A 25,115-nucleotide genomic window follows, 5' to 3' on the forward strand; every position below is an offset into this window, starting at 1 on the left:
TACAGCAGTAATAATACATAGATGTTTTATATAAAGGTGACCATTTTGTCACATTTAATAACTTTCATTTATTAAAGGTGACAGAATGGTAGCTACTTGGTTTTTTAACACTGGAATTTAAGGCAGGTAATATTATCATCCTCTTCCTTCTCTAAGCAGAATTCTTATCTCTGCTGTGAGATTCTTTACGGTGTATGTTTGGGAGACCATTACTTTGTATGACCTAAGCAACTCTGAGAGCCCAGATATTTTTGGAAGCTCTTGTAGCTTTCAGGTCTTGGCCTCTGGGGAAATATTATGGCACTTTGCACTTCCTAAAATATCTCAGTGGATATAATTTCTCATCCAACTTCATCCTGGTGTCAAGAGTGTAAAACACTTCCATGAGTTTCTCATTTGAGGCTAGAACAATAACAACCTTGACTACAGCTCTTTCTCACCAAGAATTTGGTAGAATTTTAAGTCTGTATTTGACAGTAAATAAATTTAAATCACAAATAATTTGTAAGACTGAAGTCTTGACAGTGTCAGAAAACTACTCATTAGGTGCTAAGTTACCTTAAGTGAATAATACAATAGACTGAGAAGTTCTGACTTGCAGGTGTTGATGGATGCAGTGAGGCTAGAAGTACAGCAATAAGAAAGTTGCTGAAAGGGACTCTTGTTTTCTGAGTGGATTGGATATCTGAAGGAGGAAGTTCTGTCTTCTGAATATCAATATTTATTTTAGGCTTTTCATCTCTGAATATAACTGGCCATCAATCACACATAACAAGTCCTACGTTCCAGTACTGGAAAACAAATTTTCGGACAGAAGTTGGGCTCTTTGTGATATTTTTTGTTTCCAAGATTTTCTGCAGTAAGAGCAAGCTCCAGCTCTGTCACAAGGCACTTTGCTTCTGCTGATGTTGGATAAAGTTGGAAGGTAGAGTGCTGCTTATCCTGGGATGTTTCACCAGTGTGATTTCTGGAGTCACCTTTTGCAAGTGACTCGTGTGCTCAGTGCTGCTTGTGCATTCTGCTTTCTCTGCACACCTGTGTTGGGGACCATGGTACTTCTGTGTGGGGGTACTTGTGCTGCAGCAGCTGTCACTATTGTATTGTCCATCTTGCTCTGGGAAAACTGTGCTGACACCTCCTTAGTGAAAAAGAAAAAAACTGGGAAAACTTCTGCAGTGACCTTCTGGTAGAAGGCAGCGATGTCTGGATCATGCTTTCCTCTAAGATTTGTTTAGGTTTTTGTTCAGTCTACATGTGTGAGTCCTCTGAGCTTTTTATGTATGCTGCTTTCGTGGGCATGGCTCTCTGTACCTTTTCCATGGCATCAATCCCAGATTACTGTGCAGTAACACCTCTGGGTATGACACAAGGCAGGAACAGGAAACTGCAAGTCCAGACCTGGAAGCTCCCAACCATACTCTGAAGTGGTAGTGCTCACCCTCTTCTCACTGTTTTGTATAAAAATTCTTCATTTTGTGAATGAGGATAACAAATGACTGAGGAATTTAATGTTCCTCACTACTTTGTTAGCTGGGATGGCTGCTATCTGTAAATCCTGTTAGAAATCTGTACTCTTTTTGTGGCTTCTTTTCAAGGACTGGTTTCTTAGAAAATGTATTTTGTTGGGCAGCAAGGTTGTTAAGAGTAATAAGGGCTTGGTGCTCAGTTGGTAAACTTGGTAGTGCTTTGGTTTATAAATCCTTGATGCTTCCATTTTCCTGTCAGCAAAACATAATGGTGTTGCTTGGCTGAGCAGGTTTGGCTATAGTAGGGCTGGCCCCACTATTTTGAAGAGATGTGACCTAGGTTTAGGTGAGGAAGTTCATGCACTGATAGCAGCTTAGCTCAGGCAGACCCCACTAAGCACTATCAAAGCACTGACTTATAATCATTACAATGGAGACATCTCTTCTTAGCTGAAAAGATATCCCATGAGGTGTAGGGTAAGGACTGTTTTTGCATCATAGACCAGTCCTGCATATGAAGTACTCTTATTTGTGAACCTTAAGCCTGAGGACTTGATATGGTTTCCTGCATAAAAGGTTGGCTTCCTGGGTACTTTGGAGTTCCACCATCTTTGAGAATGGACTGGTTGGCCATTTGACCTTAGAGGTTTAGCTTGTTCACTGTGCTTTTCTCTAAGTGAATTTTGTAGGACTGGTGCAAAGCTGCTTGGGCATGAAGTGCTCTTGTTGAGATTTGAGGTAGTCAGATGGTGGCTCAAGTCACCTTTTGTTGTTCTATGATGTGCAGAGAATTTGCCTAGTACTCCCTGTTGTTTGCATCTTAGGGTTAAGTTATTTACCTGGCATGTTGTAGAGCTGATTTTGAAAGCTTCCAGACAGGAAGAGGAGGCAGGGCCAGCTGGAACAGAGCACACAGGAGGGGCCCTACCCAGCTGTCAGTGCCTTGGAAGGCAATAGCACTCTAATGCCAGATCTTCCAAATTTATTATATGTAATATAGTTATGGCCTCTGCTGGAAAAATCTGCTGCCTTCATGTCATCAGGGTAGGAAAAAAAAAACCCACACAGCATACATACACCCTTCCTTGCACAATGCCCTTGCATTTATGATAAGGTACGTTGTGTTCAAGCAAGAAAATTTGGTCTGGTCCTAGCTGATGCTTATGTCTTTATGCCTCTTAAAAGTGTTATTTCTAACAGCCCCTCCTACCATTGTAGAGGAGGTCATTCTTATTTATTTGCTTTACAGAAAAATAACTACAAGCTGCTACAAGATCACTCTGGGGATTTGAGTACTAAGATAGAACAATATGTTATAACTCCTGTCCCTCAGGATGACTGGAACTGTGTGTGTGTATCTGTCCATCATATGGCATGTGCACAACCACTTCACGGAGGTGGCTTCTTGCATGACCTGATATGTGATGCAGGATGCTATCTTCTTGGTCACAAAGTAAGCTTTTTAAGGCATGATGGGGAGCATTTGAGATGTGTAGTTCTGCAATGCCTTCTTCAGAGGCTGTGAGCTTTGCTGGTTTTTTTTTTTCCCCTGCTGCTGTCCAGGGTTGGAAGTAGAAGTTCTGGGTAATCATTGGGTGAAAGAATCAGGTCTGAGAAGAATGATTAATGTCTTCAAGGTTAGGGATTAGAGGGTTAGTCCTCAGGGGTGACCTAAGCATGGATCTTGTTTTATTTGGCCAGACCCTCTGTCTGCTGGAAAATACAAACATGCCTGTATACATGATTTTTTTAAATTAGAATGCAGCATTTGGTGGTGACCCTTGTATTTAGATGGCCTAGCATTTTCTGTACAAAAATTGTGACCTTTTGCTAAGGAGCTCTTAAAACTTTCATTATTTGCAGTAGACTGTTGACATTTGTTAGGGGAAGCACCACCAGAGAACAAAGTGGCTTTTTATGTTCCACTAAATCAGATTCAGCTTTGAAGGAGATATAAACTGTTAAAATGAACTAGTTCTTTTTTCCTCCTTTCATTCTCCAGGAAAATTCTGGCATGCCACCAAAAAAAAAAAACCAAAAACAAACCCAAAACACCTCCTGTGCTGGACTTGGTGTAACCATTGCAGCAGTGAGGACGGGAGCCACAGTGTTAAGAGCTGTCAGAGCTGTGGCAATGGCCACAGCAGAGTCTTGAAGAGCCCAGTGCATATTCTCCTGCCTTGCAGCCATGCTGCTGCTTTCCAGGGAATTTCACAGAGCGGGAAACCTCTCCCCAGTAAACCTCAGTTCAGCAATTAGCTGCTGTTATCTTTGTTCCTTCTCTCACAAGCAGGTTCATCCCTCCTGCCCATGTGAACACCCACACCTCCTAGGTAGAAAAGAGATTGGGGCAGTTTGCCTGGGTGGATTTCTTCCATTGCAGTAGATGTCCAGCATGTCCTTCCTGCAAATGGAGGACTGGTAATTTTAATTATGTCATCTAGTAGATAATGATGTACCTCCCATCATCTGCAGAGCAGACTGGTAACCCTGACGCCTCTCATGGATCAGACCACTTTCATTTAGTGTTACCCCCAGCTTTTTGTCAGCCACAAGAAATTTAACACACAAGACAAGATTTCTTGGTGGTGTGGAAGCCTGGCATGGTGAGCTCAGCCAAATGGGGCTGGCAGGCAGTGCTGGCAGAAACACCCAAGGATTCAGGCCCAGCTGGGTGTGGAGAAAGGGGAAGATGGCACGGCGTAATTGTGCACCAGAAGCTGCATGGTTTGTTCTCTTTCAAGATAATATTAATGAGGCAGAAAATGGTGGTGAAGATGATTTTGGCATTTTGCATTTATTCAGAGCCTGGCTGTTTCAGCATGTGTGTCAGGGCTAGGCAGCTGAGCTGATCTGGCAAGGAACAGATCCTGCTCTTGTGCAGGGTGTGCTGCTTTCCACTTCCTTTTGCTTCTAAGTGCCCTAATGCTCACCTTTTAACCGCTTCAGATCAGTACATCCTCAAAAGTTTTGTTTTTATTCCTTCCGTTGGGCTATTTTTTTTGCATGATTGGTGAGCTGTATCATTTTATCTGTGGCTGAGACTGAAAACTGCAGCCAGCTCTAGGAAGCTGGTGAAACCAAACAAGGGATCAGGGGCATCCCTTCAACAGCCATGAGCTGTTAAATTGGTTTAGCCCCTGTCGTGTTGCAACACTGAAATAGTCTACCAAGAAAACAGTCATGACTGAATTCTTTCATGCGAGTATCCAAACCATATTCAACAAAGAAAACAAAAAGCAATCAGTGGCTAATCTCCTTTATAGACAAGCCCATACAAAGTGTGGATGGAAATAGAAACTTTATTTTTGCTATGATTGGCCCAACAGTAGCCAAAAGAGGATCCAGCATGCATCAAGCCTAATCTGTTCAGATGTTGAAGTTTCAAGGAAGGTGCATATTTACATTAGCACTATTCAAACTTTGTGTAACTTGGGATATTGTGAATTCAGTTGTTGTTGGGATGAATAGAAGATCAAGTATTGTCCTTAAACAATGGAACAGTAGAAACAACATCTGTGAACCAACGTTTGTGAAAGAATGCAACTATCTTCTTTTTAAGAATGGAGAATGGAAGCAGATGTAAACCATAGTTAAAATTGTTGGAAGCATTTTGTTTGCTTAAAGACAGTCGTGGAATACTTGTTCAAGGGATTTAATAGCTTTTTATTGCTTTATACATTCAGAGATTCTCCTCAGTCATCATGGCCCCCTGTTGTATTTGTTCTACATTTGCAAATCTGGCCACAAGTTTTTCAAGCAGGACAGCTAAACCAAGCACATTGTACCCATTAAGAGGACCATGGCAAAGTGTAGAGTGTCCCAGTGCTCAGAGGTTGTGTTAATCATCTTTCCTAACTGAAACCTTCCTTTCTTCTCTTGTTGACCCTTCCTTCATTTGCTACCACCTTTAGATCTTTTGCAGCCAGTGAGATCAAAACAATGTTGATAGATGCTTTTGTAAATAACAGGGTCAGAAAAATGTTCAGATACAGCATTTGTTTGAGCGCTGTATAGATCTCTAGAATGAAGACTTCTCTATTCAGATGCTCCAGAAAGCAAAATCTTTGACCTGTCTTTCTGGATGGTGACCTCCCATTTGGAAATACAATATTGATGCTTCTAGAGGAGAGAGCACTGGGCTCTGTTGAAGTGGTGTTGCTTTTACCCCTGTGGGTTGCTGGTTTGAATATGGACAGTTCAATAAAAATATGAAAATATGTTCCAAGGTGAAGGATGTGATCAATATATGTTTTACCATATATGGTATTATCATATATACAATATATTACCATATATGGATCACATTTACCACAGGATGTGGTAAATCTCCTTTCTAGCTTGTAGCTCTTGTTTCCCATTTTTGCTCTGTGCTAAGTAGGGAGGTTTTTGGAACCAGCAGTTGAGATAGTTCAGGGTAGTGGTACCCTGCTCTCCTCAGGGTCTCCAGGCTGAGGCATCATCAGTAATAAAAATGCATTGGTTATTGACAACCTGCAGGTTGAAGTTGAATGATTTTTAAATTTTTTTTAAATTAAGAACTGTTGGGGGTTGGCCAATTTCTATGGTGTCAGAATCTGCCATCAGTTCTTTTGAAGGCTTGAAATTTTGAAAAGTAAGGGCATGGGGGAGGAGGGAAGGAGATTTGGCATTTGAAATCCCTGAGGCTGGAAGTCTTACGTGGCTACCCTCTCCAGAGAAACCACATGACTGTTAAGTTTTTCTTTGTTAAAGCCACTTCAGGAGGAAGATGAAATACTGAACTGCATTTCAGATTAAAAGGGGGGAAAAAGAAAAGCCACCTCAAATCCCTAAAATTCTTCCGGAGATTGTTTTTCTTCCTTAGACTTCTTTGAGAAGTGTGGTGTCTGTGACCAAGAAGATCCATATGTCCTGACCTGAGAGAACTGGATCACATCACTGGGATTTTATGCCTTTGCCTGTGCTAGAAATGGAAATAATTTCACCTCCCTAAGCCAGCCCGCAAAAGGTAGGAAAAATTATTTGCCAAAAATAAATCTTTTTTTTTTTTTTCCTCTTGTCTCTCTGCAGCAATTTGGCAAAATCCTTGATGTAGAGATAATCTTTAATGAGCGTGGCTCGAAGGTAAGTCCTGTTTCTGTACCCGCTTCTCATGTTTTGATTGCAGAGTAAAAGGCAGTTCATTGCCCAAAGAATTCTCTGTCAAGATCAGCAGGAATTAGTGTGATGGGGGAAGGGAGAAAAGCTATTTTGGGGGCTGTCTCCTGTTCCCTCTGACTCCAGACTCCAAATGTGGTTGTTTCTGGGAAGCATGTACAAATGCTCCTAGACACTCCATCTATAATGTGGGATCAGGTTCCCCAGCCTTTTGAACAGACAGAGTCAGTCACACCAACCTGTTCCCATTTCACTAGTGATGGGTGCCCTGTGAGGAAGAGAGAAAAAGGTAGAACATCTTTGTGTGATGGGAGACTGAGGACAAAGCCTCACCTACCCAGCCTACCCAACCACATTTTTGTTGCATTAAACAAAATACTGCCATAGAAGGTACTATAGAAATACTGCCATATATGTGAGAGGATTTTATTTCCTCTAGTTTGCAGACTTATTCAGCACTTCTGAGATGCTGACCTTTCATGTTTGAGATACCAGATGCTTAATACAAGCATCCTCATTCTACTTGTCCTGCCCCATGTGGCCCTCTCCTCACTGAATTCACATTCACACACGTATTTTCATCTTACAGATACATTAAGAGGGAGGTTTTTTGAGGGTTAGTGGTACTTTATTTCCCTGGAGATGAGATTTCAAATGTTGCTCAGGTCAGCTGCAGAGAGATTGAGTGATCTTTGTCCTAATTGGCAATTGGTTCTCATCACGTAAACCAGTATCACCACAATGACAAATTGATGTGATTCTCTCTCTGCCCAGGAGGTTCAGCACTGGAATAGCAGGGAGTTTTGCAGGTCAGGAGCAAGGTGCATTGCCAAAGCTCTATGGGGGAAGCTTGCACAGTGCATGTCTATACTCTGCTTGACTTAATCAATGCTAAGATTCCCATTTTCAATTAAAACAAAATTTCCCTCCCCCCACCCCACACGTGTGCGCACATGTGTGCATGCACACAAGAGATTTTGAAGTTGCAATTCAGCTAAGCAGTTTTGGTTTAGAGTCTATGCCATTTGCTTAGATTTGAGGTTCACAGTCTTAAGGTGGCCTCTTTGCTTCAACATATATTCCAGGGTATGTTCATGTTCCAAGCCCTCTCCAAATTTCCCCCTATTGTTGCCCATGGTGCATTCTTAAATTCTTCAGTCTCTGTATTAGCTGGAAACCAGAAAGCCATAGATATGTATTCAAAAGAAATGAGTGTTAGCCCTTTTCTCATACTATGTGCTTAATACCACGCACTTGGTTTGGATTTTATTTTTGTAATAAGAGAGTCTAAACAAGTAAACATCTATATGGCTTAGTTTTACTTCACTATGTGGATAAAAATCTGTATGCTTTACCAAAACAATTAACTATGCTGAGTCTATTAATATTTATTTTTTTCTATGCTGCTCTTCTGATACTTGTAGGCCAGAGCTAGCTGTAAATTAGTCTTCATTTTAGTAATTCCTATTTGGTTTGGGAATAGCTTCTATCAAATCTTTACTTGTTTGAATGTAATTGCAAAAGAAAGAAGAAAAATAACTGGCCCAGCAAAGTGGTGAACTGTATTCTTCATACCCCACTGCCTGTGCTTTCCAGAACAGTGTTTTCCTCTCCACACATGAACTTGATTCTTGCCTGTCCACACAGCCGTGTATTAAACACCCATGGCTGCCCTTCCCCTTCTAGGCAACTCTAATGTTGGAGGCATCTGTGAAGACTTGATTTATGACCATGAAAAGTACCTTCTTGTGTAACTTAAATCCCAAGGCTTCTGGTTTTCAGTTAAAACGAGAACTTCTGCTGAAGAGTTCCGTGATTAATTTTGTCCTGAACCCTTAATAAATATATGAAAAAAAGCCATCCAAAGATATGTTTTTCCAGTCCTTGACCATGCAGTTTTCTGCTGCTTTTTTTTAATCTTAAAGTAAAAAGCAGTTGCAAAACTGATATCCTATATGAAGGATGGGACAGAATCCGTAACAGAATGAGAAAACACCCAAAGAGTAATTTTTTGGTATCTTTGCATCCTTCTCTACCTAAAATAATTCCTGTTTTACAAAAGAATGCAAGATTATTCCTGCTTAGCATGAAAATGGGAGGCCCCAGTGAGTGGGGTGTTGCTGCACGAAGCACCTGGTATTCACATAATAACAGAAAAACAACAGTTTGGTGATCTGATGGTGAAGCAAAGGAAATGGATCTTTCTGGAGGCCACTCACTCACTCTTGGGTTCTTCCTCCACCTTAGGAAAAAAATAAATCTGAATGCATTTTCCTGCCCTGTGGTTTCCATTCTAATCTAATGATATGAAACCTCTCTCTCTTCTTCTCCTCCTCCTCTTCTCTCTTGGGAATCCGAAAGCAGATGCTCCTGCTGCCTGCCTTGTGCTGTGTTCTCAATGCTCCCTTCCCTTCCCTGGGTTCCTAAGGGTTATAGAGTTTTGCATAAATGTTATGTAAATATTTAAAAGGTACAGTGGTAAATCCCAAAGTGCCCTGGGTTCACCCCCACCCAGTGTATGATGGGGTTGAGCAGCGCTTTGTCCCTGCTGAACTGTGGCAGGAGATCTCTGCTGGGATCACTCCAGTGCTGGTTGGTAGGAGGGACTGGAGGAACTGTGTGGATAGCAGTCTTCCTTTTGAATCCACCTGAGATGACCAGGCAGGTTTGGTTGGGTTTTTGGTTTTGTTTCTTTGTTTGTTTGGGGTTTTTTTCGTTGTTATTTTTTGGAGAGGGGCGGAGGGGGGGGGGCTCGTTTCTTTTGCCTTTTTTTTGTTTGGTTTGGTTTTTTGTTGCTGTTGCCACTGTTTTTTGGGGTTTTGTGGTTTCTTTTTGTTTGGTTGGTTTTTTTGACAGGCTGGGAAACTATATCAAACAGATATACAGACTTCATCTTCAGAATCATTGTGTGTTTGGGAAGTTTGGTGACCATAGAGAGCAGTATGTGTCTGTCACAGCCACCTTAGACCTCAGGTCCTTGCATTTGGCTTAGGAAATGTTATTTTGTTGAATCTCTGTATCACAGCAGAGTAAGAAGCAGTTAATAATTAGTTTTGCTGATTCTTCTCTCAAAGCAATCTGAATTTTTGTTTCCTAACTTGATTTCTGCTGAGATCCAATCTCTTTAGTAGGATTGTGTGGGCCCTAGTAGACTTCACACTGATATTGCTTTGCTGCACATGAGAAACAAGATAGAAATTTTAAACATCCTTTGAATTTTATTTTGGTTTCCTTTAATAGAATGATATCAGTATTCCCTTGATGTGTTTGGGTTTTTTGCTTGCTTCCAGGAAATGAGCTGTTTGTTTCATTTACCCTGTTTACCATTACATTTCTAGTTCTGACCCATGTAAGTGCCTTAAAATAGCATTCTACTCATGGTTGCAATTTACCATACACTTCAGTGAACCATGAATAACACATCTCCAGAGGAAGCCAAGAGAGAGGAATCCTGTTCCTTTTGTTAGTGGAGATGCATCCTCTAGATGCGTATTTTGGCACTGTTGTGCTGAACTGAACAAGTGGACGTATTTACAGAAGTAATACAGCCTTCTGGCATAACAAGTACCCTGTGGCATTCATAAAACTGCAGAGAAAGGGAATCCAAGCTCTTTGCTCATCAACTGCATACCATGTGGCATTCCAAGATGTGCCCTTGATGACATTCAGAGACTTGGAGTGTGTAAGTGCACAGTAAAATCTTGGCTGAAGAGGCAGCTTTTAATTTTTATTTATTTTTTAGATTTGTAAATTATAAGAGGTCAAATTAGTGCAGACTGTAGATGCATGGTTTCAGGGTAGTGTAAGTTTGTCCCTCCCTGCCTTCCACTTGAGACACCCAGATCTCCGATTTCTTGTATAGGACTGAGGTGTCACAGAATCACAGAATGTTTAGGTTGGAAGAGACCTCCAAGATCATCCAGTCCAACCTTTGACCAACACCATAATTAACTACTAAACCATGTCCTTAAGCACCAGGTCTGAATGCCTTATAAATACCTCCATGGATGGTGACTCCACTGCTGTCCCGGGCAGGACATTCCAATGCCTGACAACCATCTCAGTGAAAAAAAGTTTCCTAACATCCAGCCTAAACCTCCCCTGGCACAGCTTCCATCCATTTCCTCTGGTCCTGTCACAGTTCACTAAGGAGAAGAGGCTGTTTCCCTCCTCACTCCAACCTCCCTTGAGGTGGTTGAAGAGAGCTCTAAGGTCTCCTCTCAGCCTCATCTTCACCAGACTAAACACCCCCAGCTCCCTCAGCTCCCTCCCTTCCAGCTCCTCATAGGAAGAAGCAGCGCTGGAAGAAGTGTCTGGAAGCACTTCATAGTTACTTAAAAAATGGGTTTTATAGCAGCTTGTATTAACAAAGAAATTTTGTTTATTGATGTGGGGTTTTCTATGAATAAACCTGTGCTGACTGAAAACTTATGCAGAAAGCTGTGTGTAAACACAGGCTGTGTTTGTATTCTTAACTTTAGGTTAAGATATGGATTAAATTCTTTCACTTGAGCCACTCTGGTTCAGGACTTGGTTCCCACCGAGTAAAATAGCAACCCCTTGTTACATAAAATAAACCAGAGGTTTCGTTTTCATTTTAGTTCTATTTTTATAATCTTTTTTTCAGATGCTATCAGTTGAGCCAGAAATGCAAATAGTGTTATTAACACGAAGAAGCTTAATAACAAATTAGGTACCAGTGACCTGTGTTGCTTTCTCAGGTCACCAAATCCCTTTAAAATGGCAGTGGCATGACAGAGACATAACCTGTGTCCCTTTATCGTAGTTAAGTGAAGAGAAGTTTTTTGCCTTCAGCTCTGCGATACCAGACTAACAAATTAAATTAGTTTGTACACTGAACTGGTTTATTTAGACTTGAATAATTAAGACTAAAGTTGATGGTTTGATAGTGTAAGCTGATATAGTGCTCCTGGGGGAGCACCTTCCAAGCAGTGCTTGTTCCACTGTTTAGGGAGTTGAATCCAGGGTGCTAAATTAGCAAAAAAATCTGATGAAGCAGAGAGAGAGAGAAACAAGCTTGTCCTCTGCCCATTTAGTTAGTTGAACTCTCAGGCTACATGGTAAGTTCCACAATTGATTGAGGGAAGGAGGAGGAGGAGGAGGAGCAGCACAAAACCAGGGACAACGTGGGGCTGTGATGCTCCTGACCTGAGTTTGTCTGGAGCTGCCCTTGGAGCCCCAAGCTCTGTCAGCTCATCAGTGCTGGCCGGGCTCCCACCCTTCACTCCTGACCTCTGCGCCCTCCTCAGTTCTACAGGAGGGGTTGGAAGTGGAAAAACACAGTAAGCCAGGCTAGGGGAATGATCCAGCTTAAAAACAGCCCTGCATGTTTTTTTGTAATGTACAGTTACGGGTTGGTTGTTGCTTTTTTTTTTAGCCAGATTAATTCCTGCATCTGATTCACCAGCCTGCACAGGTACACAGAGCTGCTTCATGCACGTCCCTTAATGCACTCCAAGTGCAGCACAGGGGCAGGGGGGAGCTGGAAGGGCTGCTGAAATGGTGGCAGCTTCTTCCCTCAATAATTTAAAAGTGTGTATTTCTGAATTTTGTGCTGTGTTTCTGTCAGTGCTTTCAGTTCTGCTCATCTCAGGTGGATTATAGATGACACCCTCCTACTTCCTCCAGATGCCTTGGAAACAGGTAGCCTAAACTGCCGTCTCCTTGGCTCTGTTTTCAGACTCCTATAAATTTATTATGGAAATAAGGAGGAAAAAAAAAAAAAGCAAAACAACAATGAAACAACACAAAACCCAACTTGGTTAAAATTGAGCACAGCAGCAGATGACGGCAAGGCTGGTTGCTGGCTGTGTGCTCCAGTGGTACAAGGCAAATGCTGCTGCTGAGGTGACTGGTCTAAAATCTGTGACAAATGAAGGGTTAACAATGCATGGATTTCAAGGGGCTCTGTTTAGTTTCCTTTGGTTTTATTTTCTTTTTTTTTTATTATTATTTTACTTTATTTTTTGTTGTTTTTTTGTTTAATTTCTGTGTTCTGGCCACACCCAGGAGAACCGTCTGCTTTTGATTTCTCCCTTTACGGTTACATGGTAAATTTTCTTTCTCATTCTTCAGAGATGGAAACGTTCAAATACTATATATATATATACATTTATTTTTTTTTTCACTGCTCATCATGTTGCTTGTTATTTATTGCAGAGTCTGAGGCCAGACTAAAAGGGTGGCAGTTACTCGGTCTCTTCAGGCCCTTTGAATAAACCTTTGGGTAAAAAGGGGTTAGTCTGGCACTGCAAATTACTCACTAGCCCTAAAAATATTTGCTGGGGTTATTTTAGGGTTTGCTGGGGTTATTTACTGTTTTTAGTGTTTGCTGGGTACAGTGAAGCTTAAGCTTATTTTCTGCTAAGGAGAAGTTCCTGGCAATTGCTGTTGGAGAGGAATAATAGAAAAATTCAGCCTTGTTATTGTAACAACCTTAATAAACTCAAGCTGTTTGCCTAATCTAAATTTCAGAAACCTTGAGTTATCTTTTACCCAGGGTTGTATCTTCCCTTCCTATGGCTCCATACCTACTACTATGGAGAAAACCAGTACCTGCTATAAGGCTACTCCAGTAAATATTGGACATTGGCCACCTCTTTTTTTTCCCCTTTCTTTCTTACTTTTTTTTTTGTTTCTTTGTTTTATTTTCTTCTTCATTTCAAGGGCAAGGCAACCTTGGAAGGGAAAAATGAGAATTGTTTGTTGTATATGTATTTGGGTGTGAATTAATCCCTATTCTTTACAGGTCATCTGTGAAAAGGAATTTAAAATATATGCATGTTCTTTTTTCTCTCCCATATCAAAGATATGTATATATATAGCTGCTAGCTTTTAAACTTAAAAATAACAAAAGTGTCAAGCGTGGCTCACCTATTTCCCTGATGAAAATTTGAATGTCAAAGAGATACATTAAGAAGACAAACCAAGGGGGCACAAATACTGATTCCACAGTAGTCAACTATGTAAAAGCATTAATCCAGCATTGACATTAAGTGGTTCTCAACAAGGGAGTTGCAAAAGCTGACTGATCTGTCAATAAAACGAAGATTATGGTTAGTTATGTTCAAAATCAGTTGTATTCTGTTTTAATTCACAGTTTTAATTATTTTAATGTAGTCTGCATGTGGATTGTACCCTACCTTGAGTTAACTTATTAAAAATACTGAAAATTCCTGATCAGTGTAAAGATATTTAATGATAATGTGGTTTTTAAAATCCCTTGTAGACTTCACTAATTGCAAACAAATGTGAATTAAAATAGTCTTAGTTTGATTCTAGCCTGCACAGACTAATGTCTAAAAAATTACCTTCCCTCTGCTCTCCAGCTTTCAGTTCACATCATCACTGAAGACATAAATTTCATTCAATCTCCACAGGCTTGTCTAGAACAAACAGAAATTTTAATGTAAAAAGAGAAGAGGGAAATAGAGGTTCCCGTTGCAGTGTTTACCTCCTTTCCTCCCCCAGCCTTTTAAAGACGTTTTTTCTCCATTATATAGAACAAGAGGGAAGGTGTTGATCTGTTTTCCAGTCTCGCCTTTCTCTGTAGGGGTTCTTTGAAGCAGATACCATACCCTGTCCCTTCATAATCAGTTTTGCTGTTACACCCCCCCCACCATCCTGGTTCCCTGGGATATATTAGAGAGTTAAGTGTAGTTGGGCTGTTGCTAGCCCCTATCTTTTGTAGCTCTAATTTTAATTTATTTAAACAGAAAACTTCTGTGTTATTCTGAAAAAGGCATCAGTTTGTTATTTACAGAGCTTTTTTATTTATCACTGAAGTGATATTATCTGAATCTTTAGATTATTGGGTTAGAGCCCAAAGGAGTGCTCTTGTTGGATCTCAACATTGCAGTACTTGACTAAGTTCATATATTATTGCTGTTCAGGAGGTAAAAAAACCCAAACAAACTTGCATTTTACAATTGTGCAGCAGTTTTGTGCTGGAAACCTAGCTGTGGATGATAAAGGCCAGCATGTGAAATGGCTTGGGTTGGGCTTTTCAGGATTAATATTATAAAACACTTGATGATGGGTTGCTTGTGTTTTGTTACTAACGGTGCTCAGAAATCAAGATGCTGTTTTGGTTTTTTGGCGGGAGGGGAGTGTGTCCAATCCATACAAATCAATTCTGAGCTGAATGGAGGGGGCCACAAGGCCAGCATGCTATTTCCCTCGTAAGCCTTAGCTGTAGATTACTCACATCACCTCGCTCTCCACTTAATATCAGGAGTTTCCATTGCATCAAATGCAAGCCCTGTTCTTTTTGCTCACAAGGGTATCAGAGCCAGCAGATATTACTCTTTATACATAAAATCAGTATTTGCTTTGCTAAGCCATAGGAGCCAATTACTCCTGTTCTTAAGATAACCCAAAAGCAGAATGCAGCACTTTTTGTTTGGCTCTACTCTCTGTAATGGCATGAAGGATAGCTCATCACAGTTGTCTGCAGTAAGATGCCATTTGTTAATACTTGGAATCCTAACATGACTTAGTCATGTTGGCTCAGTTTTAACGTCAGTGCCCTCATTTCTATGGAAGGAAGCATGTTCTCTTACACTGCCCTGCTATCTGACTGCATGAGCTGGCAGCAGCATGAGCATGTAGGACAGACAAGTTGCATGTGCCTTCGTGGATGCAGTAAACCTGAATTCTTTTAACTAAAAGGACATCTTAGTGGTCTCAAGCCTTTGTGGTTCCTCCAAGCGGGGCATGTCAATTTTTCTCAAACTTCATGATCTAACTAGGCAGATACTTGTTACTATCCACAGACCAGAGGTTGCCATCTCAGAACAAAGCCAACTAAGATGGGTAGCAGAGTGGAATGAAGGTAATAGTAGGTCAGGAGTGTCAGACAAAACCTGGCTTTACCAGTGAACTGGTGTTTACATTTGTACTCAAGTCCAACACTGTACTTCTTAGGAAAATTTTGAAACTGGAATATGTGATACTCTAAATCTTAATGCTAAGTAATGTTTATTTGATGGTGCCACCCAGAAGCCCTGCTTACTTTTAGGGCCCCACGTGTTATTAGGGAAGTTACAGGCATAGGAGTAGACATGAGCTGTGCCCCGAAGAGCTTACAAGGGATGCTTTACAAACAGCCCTTCCGCTCAACAGTTTTCTAAGGTAGGTAATTATTATTGTCTCCATTTTACAGGTGGGAAAAACAAGGTTCAGTGTTTGATTTGCCCAAAGCTTCGCAGAATTCCTGGTGCCAGGTGTGAACTAAGATTGCTGCTCACTCTTGTAGCAGTTTCTCAAGAGAACAAAGTGCTGCTCAGTGTCATTGTCCTGTACTGTGTCCTGGGTGGGTGGGAGAGCCCACAAAGCATGTGTGTTAATTAGCAGAGGGGAGAGAAGCCCTCTTGGGCTTGACCAGCTTCCCTGTAAGCAGGGTTTAGTGTTTTTAAACAAAGAAAATAAGAAAAAAAAATTGTCTCGAGTAACTCTGTACTTCTTTTTTGGTCTGGCCTCAATTGCTTTTATGTTTTCTTTTTTTTTTTCTTTTTTTTTTTTTCTTTTTTAATTATTCTTATTATGATTACAGTTCCTTTATTTTATTGAATTTAATTTCTTTCATTTATGAAACATGCATGAACCAACAATGTGACTCCAGGAGGTTATTGCTGAGTTGTGCTGATGTCGATTTCATACTGTGATATTTTTTCTCTATTTACCTAGAGATCAGTATTTCAATATATAACGATGTGCATGTTTTCCCCCCTTCTCCCGCTGCATGCAGGGATTCGGGTTCGTAACTTTCGAGAATAGTGCTGATGCAGACAGGGCCAGGGAGAAATTACACGGCACCGTGGTAGAGGGCCGTAAAATCGAGGTGCATGTCTTCAGTAATTCAATTTCTTCTTTATATTTATTCTTTTGATTTCTTTTTGTGTCTTGCCTCACTTATTTCACATTTGGATCCCAGTCTTGTGTGTGCGTGTGTGTTTGTGTCTGTGTCCTTCACCTCCCTGCACTGAAATGTATAAAATTTTACACCCCTTATGGAATATATTTTTATTGTTGTTTTGGGTATTTTTTTTTCTTTTCTTTCTTCTTTTATTAAGTTTTGTTCCCACCCACTCCGAATTTTTGCCCTTCTGCTGTCTTGATTTTTCCTTTGCTTCAGTTTGCGAGGCTCCGATTTCCATGTCCAGGCCTGAACAAAACTAACTGAAAAGAGTACTGTCTGACTTCTAACTCTGTGTCCACAAAAGAAAGCAGGGGGCCAGCCAGTATCCTCTCCTTCCTCTGAGGCCAGTTCTCCTCCACGCAAGTGTGAGATGATGCCCGTGGTGGGAGGGGAGGCACGGGGCAGAAGCCCCAAGTGGGCTGTGATAGACACACTGCTGATTTCTTGACCTGCTCACGGTCAGGGGTCAGCTTGGTGAAAAGTAATCCTTAGAGTTTCTATTTGTCACTGCAGGGGACTGAAGGGTTAATGGCCAACATGGCCATAGATCGGGCATGCCTGGTGTTGACCAGTTTGTTGTTCCACTGTGTTGAAGGCTAACTGGCATCTTCCCTCTTTCCCTCTTTCCTTATTAAAAAAAAAAAAAATTAAAAAAAAAAAAATAAAGGAAAAGAGTACAAATATAAAAACAAAAAAGCCGCCGTTTTTGAGTAAGATGTCTGCATCTTTTGCTTTTTTTTTCTTTTGTTTTTTATTTCCCTTTTCAATGGTTTAGCGTTTAGGGCCCTTCACTTGACTCACTCTTTCCATGGTAACTATACACAATGCTGGCGATGGTACGAGTTGGCGGTAAGTGAAACAAAAGCACTAGAGAAGAAGCTTTTTTTTTTTTTTTTTAATTTTTCTTAAAATTACAAAAAAAAAAAAACCAAAAAATAAGAAAGAAAAAAATCCATCTGCCATCTCACATTAACACTACGAAATGTGATTTGACTTGTTGTCCCCACCCACCTCCTCCCTCCTTCTCCCCCTTTTATTTTCAATGCTGTTGAGTAATGCCGCCTGGACTTTGGATGTACATATCGTTTTGTAGCAGTCTGAGCTGTTTGATTACTGACTTCATGGTGATTTCCCCTTGCACATCTTACTCAGAGTTACTGAACTCCAGTTTGGCTGGTTTTTATTAATGCACCCATTTCCTCTTCTCTCTTTCCTGCCCCTTCTTTCTTGCTGCTCTTTCTTTCTGAGACCTGTTTGTAGCTGTTACTGTTTTCTTTCTTTCTCTTTCCCCCTCCCCAGTTTATTTCTTTACTCTGTTAAATGCAGCTGTTGGTCTCTTTGCTGACTGGTGGTTTCTGATCGGTTCTGGCAATTTTTCCTTTAAGTGCTTGTGTTGCACTTGGCTATAGCAGCTGATTTCAGGCACTGCTCCATCTTAATGATTGTCTGTGAGACCCTATCTCCTCCCTCCTCCCCTCCCCACCCTCTGAATCAATTGTGGTTTGTTTTTGTTTTCTTTCTTTCTTTTATCTGTGTGTGTTTAACTGCATGCTCTCAGTCTCATCATTGTTGTTTCCCATACTTTCTTTTTAAATGTGTAATGTTTCTATTGTTTTGGGGCTGAAACGAGAGTAAATGTAGCTCCTGGACTCCCTACCCTGCTCACTGTATAGAAGTTTCAAGGGCCCAAGGCAGCTTTTATTTTTGTATCCTTTTTTTTTTTTTTAAATCTTCACCCTTTTTTCTCAGTTCCCATTTGGCATGGGTTTTGATAAATTATTGATTATATATGAAGACTTCACCCTCCTTGCAAGAACTTTGAGGCTGTCTGACACAGGGCTGCAGTAACTTGGCTTCCAAACTGGTCCATCTTTTCTTTATCAGCACCATCTCTGTGGTAACACTTCACTTGCTTGAGCAATCAAATCGCTTGGAACTATGCAGAGCTCTGTAAAGAGGGTGGAGGGTACAATAAAACTACAAAAAGACCCAGGTCTACCGCTATTTATTTCTCCTTTTTTGTCCGTGAGATTTGTGACAAAGAAAAATATTTGAAAATTATTGGAAGGGAATCAGTGAATGTAGGTGATCCAAATGCTTGGTGGCATTCTGGAAATCAAGCCTTGGGAGTTCAAATCTAAAGACGATGAACTCCAGGCTACCTTTTCCTGTCTAAAAAGTGTGCCTGCCAGTGACCTGCAGGCCCCAGTCCCAGTGGTGAGCTCGCAAAATAAATCAGTTTGTGCATCACCTGGTTCAGTTCTCCTGCCCTGGGCTGCAGAAATTATCACTGCCTCTCAAAGAGAACCTCCACAAAGCCTTCAAGTTTTGCCTTTTTGATCAGTGAGCTGAGAAAAAGCACTTGCCAGGGGGTGGCAGGGCAGCAGAGAATCTGCAATTTACTCTCGTTGGCCTTTTGTTTAATGCATAAATTTAAAATGCCACGTTTAGCTGTAACTTTTATAATTAAATGGCAACTTGTTAAAAGTAATTTAAATATTACATTCTTGTAAAATTAGTTTTTTAAATTTTTTTTTTTTTTGCTTAGAGAAGTATAGTGTGTATGTGTGTGTGTGGTATCTGAAGGTTTTCCATCCTTTTCCCTAACGTCCTATTCTTCCTTCCCTCTCCTCCCCCTCCCCTTTCTTACTTTTAGGTGAACAATGCCACAGCACGAGTGATGACCAATAAGAAGATGGTCACACCTTATGCAAATGGTAAGTGAGACTGTACTAATGATGAGCTGAAAGGTTTGAAGAAAGACAAAAGATTCCTGCTGAGGGAAAAATCATGGCCTCTCCTCAGGACCAAAAAAATCCAACCAAGAGAATAAAAAAACCTCCCACAAACCTACTTTATATCTTTATTCTTCGGCATAATTCCTAAGTATTTATGGAGGATTATCTTGTTACACATGGAGAAGTGGGGACAGAGGAGTAGGGACATGCCCAGTATGGCCAAAGTAAGACAAGAAACCAAGGACTGATGGATTTCCTGCCAATACCATAAGCTGATGCTATACAGTGTGATGTGCAGGGCTCCCAAGTCTCATTGCCATCATGTAGATTGCTAAATACAAATACAAAAGCATAACTTGGGATGCATAACCTGATATAGCTCAGTTTAGGCTCTAACTGTAAAAGTTCAGGTGTTCCCAAGCAGCCTGGAAAACAGAGGCATTGCATTGCTTATTTGCTCACTTTTTGTAACAGACTGTGCCTCTGTTCAGTCATTTTCCGGTGAACCTGAATACAGGAAGACCAAGTTGTCTGGGTACTGAAGAATCCTGTTGCATCAGGATATCTTGGTTCTTCTGTCTGTGCAGTAATTTTATTGTATAAGCATATACAGCATAAGAAATCATTATTCTCCAGACAGAACTGAACGCTACTTTGATACAGATTTTGAATCTGATTCTGTCCTGGAATGGGCAGGAAAATTCTTCTTGGTCTGAAAATGTTCCCAAACAGCTTCAAGAAGGGAGGAAGCTTGCATATAGGCAGTTGGTAGTATAAGAATCTGTTTTGATTACAATGTGAAACTCAGAAGATTCATATTTTATTTGGGGCTCTGCTACTGACTTGTTGTGTGGCTCTTCGCAAATCTTTTTGGTTGCAGAACTCGGGAAAAGGAATAGACAGGCTGGGATTCTGAGTTTCAGTGTCTGAAAGGACTTGTGGACTTTTGTAGTAAAAGGCAATGCAACCATGTTGTGTTGTCCTGAAAACAAGGGCAGAAGATGCCTTTTTTGGCTTACTTGTGAAACCCTGGTAGCAGGTCGGAATAATTTGCTTTCACAGATAGCAGTTTAAAGTCATCTTTAAAACTACAGAAAAGTATTTGGTATTAGGCCAGGTTTAAGACACACTGACGAGTGCTCATATTAAGCATATTTATTAAGTTTGAGGGTTGATCCCAGTCCTTTCATTGGTACCACTTGAGTATTTTGCCATCAGGTTGGGCAGAGCAGGGGCAGCATGCCCGGTCTTGTGGAGGGAGCTTGCATTGCATTTCTCATTGATGCTTTGCCAGCAGATGAAGCGGTGGTGTTGATGGGCTGCAGTTCAAAAAGGTGTTCATATTCTTTCTAGGCTGGTTAGAGGTGTTAAAATGCAGTAAGCACATCGGGGCTCCAAGACAGAGGAAGGTTATGGGTTTATTTAAATGAGAATACCTGTATGATTGATAGTTGAACAGCTGAGATCTTCCTGAAAGGAATGCTTTCTAGAAGCGAGTCCAGATAATGATGTTAGCTTTACACCACTTGCTTCTTTCCCCAGATAGAAGCAGGGGGAAAGATGATAGACATGTTTCTAGACATGACTGGGAAATGTGTTTCTCCTCATACCCCAGTAATTACTTCCTCAAGCACTATTCTCGTATAGGTTTTATGTTGCTGGTTTGTAGTCCTTGCCAATTATCCTGATGATATTAAAATTGATTCTCTGATTCAGGCTTTCACCTAAAAAGCAGCATAAAGAAGACAGGAAATACTGAAATAACAGAGAGGAGAAAATGTGGGAATAGACTGAATTGCTTTTCTGCACCATAGTTGCATAATTCAGTTAGGGAGGAAACTCAGACACCATTGCTTTTCATCAGATTTCCAGCAAATGATAGGGGTTGTTTTGAGAATTTTAGGCTATAAATTGACTTGCCCGGAATGACAGTCTGGTCTGGTGGCTTTACAGAGGTTTTAGATCTGCAGCATTCCTGGTGAAGGCAGGGAGGAGCTGGCTGCAAGGTTCAGGCAGGGATATGCATATAAGGTAGTTGGCATTCCCTCAGTGCTGCCTCTTTGGATCAGCTGATGTTTTGCTGTTCCCTCCGATACAGTGACCTGTACCTAGAACTTGACGTTAGAAAAGGGCAGTCGGCCTCCATCTACACCAAGGGGGATTAAGGCGAAGCTGAAATTGGAAAGAGCTGTGCATGTGAAGCTGGGGCACACGAAAGAGACTGTTCCCCTCTACCCACGCTGCCTGCTCCTTCTCTTGGTGTAGATTTTGGCATTCACTGCAGTCTTTGTTGTTTCAGGTTGGAAGTTGAGTCCTGTGGTTGGAGCGGTGTACGGCCCTGAGTTATATGCAGGTAGAGCTTAAGTAGACACTTCCACTTCTGCCATTTAACTGCAGTGGTGTTTGTTTATGTTCTCAATCTGCTGTTTCTTTATAACCTTTTTACGTTTTTGTTTTTTGTTTGTTTGTTTTTTTGTTTGTTTGTTTTTGTTTTGTTGGTTTTTTTTTTATTCTTTTTAAAATTAAATTAGCTTCCAGCTTTCAAGCAGATGTCTCGCTGGGCAATGACGCCGCAGTGCCCCTGTCAGGAAGGGGGGGTATTAACACTTACATTCCTTTAATCAGTAAGTAGCCCCCGTTGGCCCCTGTATTGTTACTGTGCTTGAGTTAATGATGACCTGTTACCCTTTTTCTCTCCAGTCTGTATAATATATACTTGAAAGGATCGGTCTCATTGGGAATGAGTTTATCTCAAGCCAAAGTGTACTGTGCAGTGGCTGTAACTTGTTTATCTGCAGTGTGTTTCTGTATTGGTGAATGGGTCTTTCTGAGTGATGAGGCTGCAGAACAAGGGGAAAGGTGTGTGTGAGGAATAGGCTGTTCCCTTGCCCCTCTCCCCCTTTTGAAATCAAAGAAACCAAACAGACAAATCCCGAAAGTACATATTATACAAGCTGTTAAACCGCGAATCTGCAGGGCCCCCAGTGGCATGCACCTGGACACTCTTTGGGTTGGGTGTGTGCCCTGGGACTCCTTCCCTCGTGGTATCTGTTTATTACATACTTGCAGATGCCTCTGAGGTTCGACATCTTTTCATCATAAGCCAGTTTACTCCAGCGTAAGGCTCCACTACATGTGGAACCAGTTATTGGTCACGCTCGTTAAATGAAGGTGGGCTCTTGGTAAACTGGCACTTCATGGGAAATTCCTGCTGCTGTTATATGGGCTATCTTGTCTTTCAGGCTTTAAAATGAACATACAGAGGATTGGGTGGCAAAGAGTGGGAGGGGAAAGGAGGGAAGAGACTGATGTAAGTTGGTTGACTTTAAGGGCCTCTTGACAAATTATTTTAAAGAGCCTCTGCAGTTTTGGAAGAGCCGCCTGCTATATTGATAGTAACTCTCTGCGCTTCTCGGACTCTAACCAGACTGCATGGCGGTGTCAAAAGGCGGGGGGATTTGTACCCTGTTTGTGGTGGGTGAGGCATGCCAAAGCATTAACCTCTTGCATGCCGAACCTCTCTGCAACCCTTCTTCCCCCAAAGGCCATGGTGTAGCAGGAAGTATGTATGGGATGCTTGCTGGGTTATAAGCATGCCCCTCTGCAGGACTGATGCAAAACGTCCCACCGCTGTGGAGCTATTGTCACTTTGTTTGAAGCTACTGACTGTTGTGTAGGCAGGAGCTCAGATCATTTTCACCCTCCACCTTGTCTTTCTTTACAGTTCCAGGCTTCCCCTACCCAACTGCAGCCACTACAGCAGCCGCATTTCGGGGAGCCCATCTGAGGGGCCGAGGAAGGACGGTGTACGGGGCAGTCCGGGCAGTACCTCCCACAGCCATCCCTGCCTACCCAGGGTAAGCACTGGTCATGAGAGCAAAGTGCTCTGCACAACTGTGTCAAATAGTTGACTGGTTAACCAAAAAATAACTAAAAGTGTCTGGATGGTGAGAGTCAGGACATTGCTAGTGCCAAAGCATTCTGCACACTACGGCATCGGGTCTCAGGGCAAATTAAATTTTTATGCACAAAGTTCTTGAAACAATTTTCAGTACTTGCAGCAGCTTAAAGTGCTGATAAATTTCATCTGAAATTTTCTCAATTTGTCTATGTGGTATTCATCATCCATTGACCCAGTATGTTATGTGCTGAGAAGAACGCAAAGAGAGAAGGTCTAAAATTCCCAAAAACTGTTTCGCTCTTTGCACTTCATTTGTGTTTTCATATCCAGGAGTAAGGAATATTATCCATTACCTTCATGCCTCACCATCTGGCAGTAGGACAGAGAAGAGCCAGTTACCCACAATGGATTTGCTTTCTTTGTTGGAGACGGTTTAAAAAGGTTTAAAACAAAGATCAATCAAGTCCATTAATTTAAAGTTGGGATTGTTTGGGATATAGGGTGAACGGAAGTGCAGCGTTCTTCTAAATATTGTATGTAGCAATGGTGAATGCGTGGCCTTAGCATTTTTTGCCCTCTGACTTTTTCACTGGCAATGCAGTGGAATAGATGCTGTTACGAAGAGCATTCTGCTATTTAAAAATACAGGGAACTAAGTTTGTATGCCAGTTTTGTTTGTTTAAGTGTGATGAAAGGTACAGATAAACCAGTAAATCCCTTTTAAACTGTCTTTTTGTTTCTCATTTTGAGAATGCTTTATGCATATTGCCTGCCTCTGGAATTTTATTTACCATAATATCCAGACAACATTCTCAAAAAGAATAGGAATAGGAATGAATCCTCAAACACAGAGATGTAGACGAACCCTTTTTTCCTTTACAGTAGCCTCAGAAGAGAAGAAAATAAATTATAAATCTTTTATTAAAAAGGGAGGTGGAGGCCACACACATCAGTGTAAGAATATGGCCTGATATATGCTGGATAAGTCTGCAATACTTTCTGTAGCAGATTAAGTGATGCAGCCCTTTCTTTTTGGAGTTCAGTCTGATATTTCAAGTAGAGCTTAAGGAAGCAAGCTGCAGTGGTCCTGTATCTGTCTAGCAAATCTGGCAATGTTTGTATTTAATTCACCAGAAGACTTTAAACGAAACCTTTCTGTCTAAACATGTTTGCCTTCCAAACCGTGTTTCTTCTGGACTTTCAGATCCACCTCTTTTTGTCACTGCTTGTGGTTCATAATTCTATATCCTCCAACCACAACCTCTGACCCTGCAGCTCATCAGTCTGTTTATACAAAAATGACCCAGTCTGGTATGATTAGGAAATGCTCCACAGTGAAATAGAGAAGCAAAGCTGAGTGCTGCCATATGTTGAGGGGGATGTGCTCTTCGTCCCTGGGAGTAATGGCTGGAGCATTCCTAGCAAGAGGCCATCACGAGTGGCTCAATGGGAGGGACTCCAGGCTTGTCTTTGATATAAATGCAGCCTGAGTCCCATCTAAAATGTTTATTTCCATTTGGAATATGGGCCGGGCTTCAATGACCATACCTTCCAAATACTGCCTCGTGAATGTATTTACTTATATTATGTTGAGTTTGTCTGACCCTGCTGACTGACTCCATGTCTTCATGGGCAGCTTACTATCCAGTAGGCTTTTGCAGGGCAGTGGTAAAGAAGGCAGGTTCACAAATGGCCCAGAACTGCCACGAGTCACCAGCACTGGAATGTAATTAACAGATTCTGGTGGGTTTTGTCATCACAGTGTGAATCTCTACAAGATACTTTGTAGAGGGCATTTGATTCCTTGCAGAATAATACAAAATGTGCTGTTCCAGTTCACGTTGTAGTAACCTGTAGGATAGCCACCTCTCATTGTGGGCACTGTTGAACTCCACGGAGTCAGGGGCAGGCGCCCCTTCCTGACACTTCAC

The 25,115-nt window shown here is 41.3% G+C and overlaps 1 protein-coding gene across 19 annotated transcripts in view; it reads left to right on the forward strand.

Annotated features, from left to right (window-relative positions):
* RBFOX2 (RNA binding fox-1 homolog 2) overlaps positions 1–25,115 on the forward strand; it is a 174,146-nt gene that overhangs the window by 129,450 nt on the left and 19,581 nt on the right. For 11 of the 19 annotated variants that reach the window (XR_003988961.1, XR_003988959.1, XM_030469129.1 and 8 more), the window contains 6 exons: positions 6,519–6,572; positions 16,375–16,467; positions 19,202–19,262; positions 21,583–21,636; positions 21,815–21,907; positions 23,008–23,140. Coding sequence is in view for 13 of the 19 variants with exons in the window: in XM_030469129.1 (XP_030324989.1) it covers positions 6,519–6,572; positions 16,375–16,467; positions 19,202–19,262; positions 21,583–21,636; positions 21,815–21,907; positions 23,008–23,140 (488 nt within the window). In the remaining 6 variants the exon portion in view is untranslated. Of the gene's footprint in view, positions 1–6,518; positions 6,573–16,374; positions 16,468–19,201; positions 19,263–21,582; positions 21,637–21,814; positions 21,908–22,525; positions 22,594–23,007; positions 23,141–25,115 lie in introns of all 19 variants that reach the window. The other 8 variants (XR_003988968.1, XR_003988963.1, XR_003988965.1 and 5 more) reach the window with 4 other exon arrangements.

This window comes from Calypte anna, chromosome 1, assembly GCF_003957555.1.
Source record: "Calypte anna isolate BGI_N300 chromosome 1, bCalAnn1_v1.p, whole genome shotgun sequence".
Taxonomy (NCBI): domain Eukaryota; kingdom Metazoa; phylum Chordata; class Aves; order Apodiformes; family Trochilidae; genus Calypte; species Calypte anna.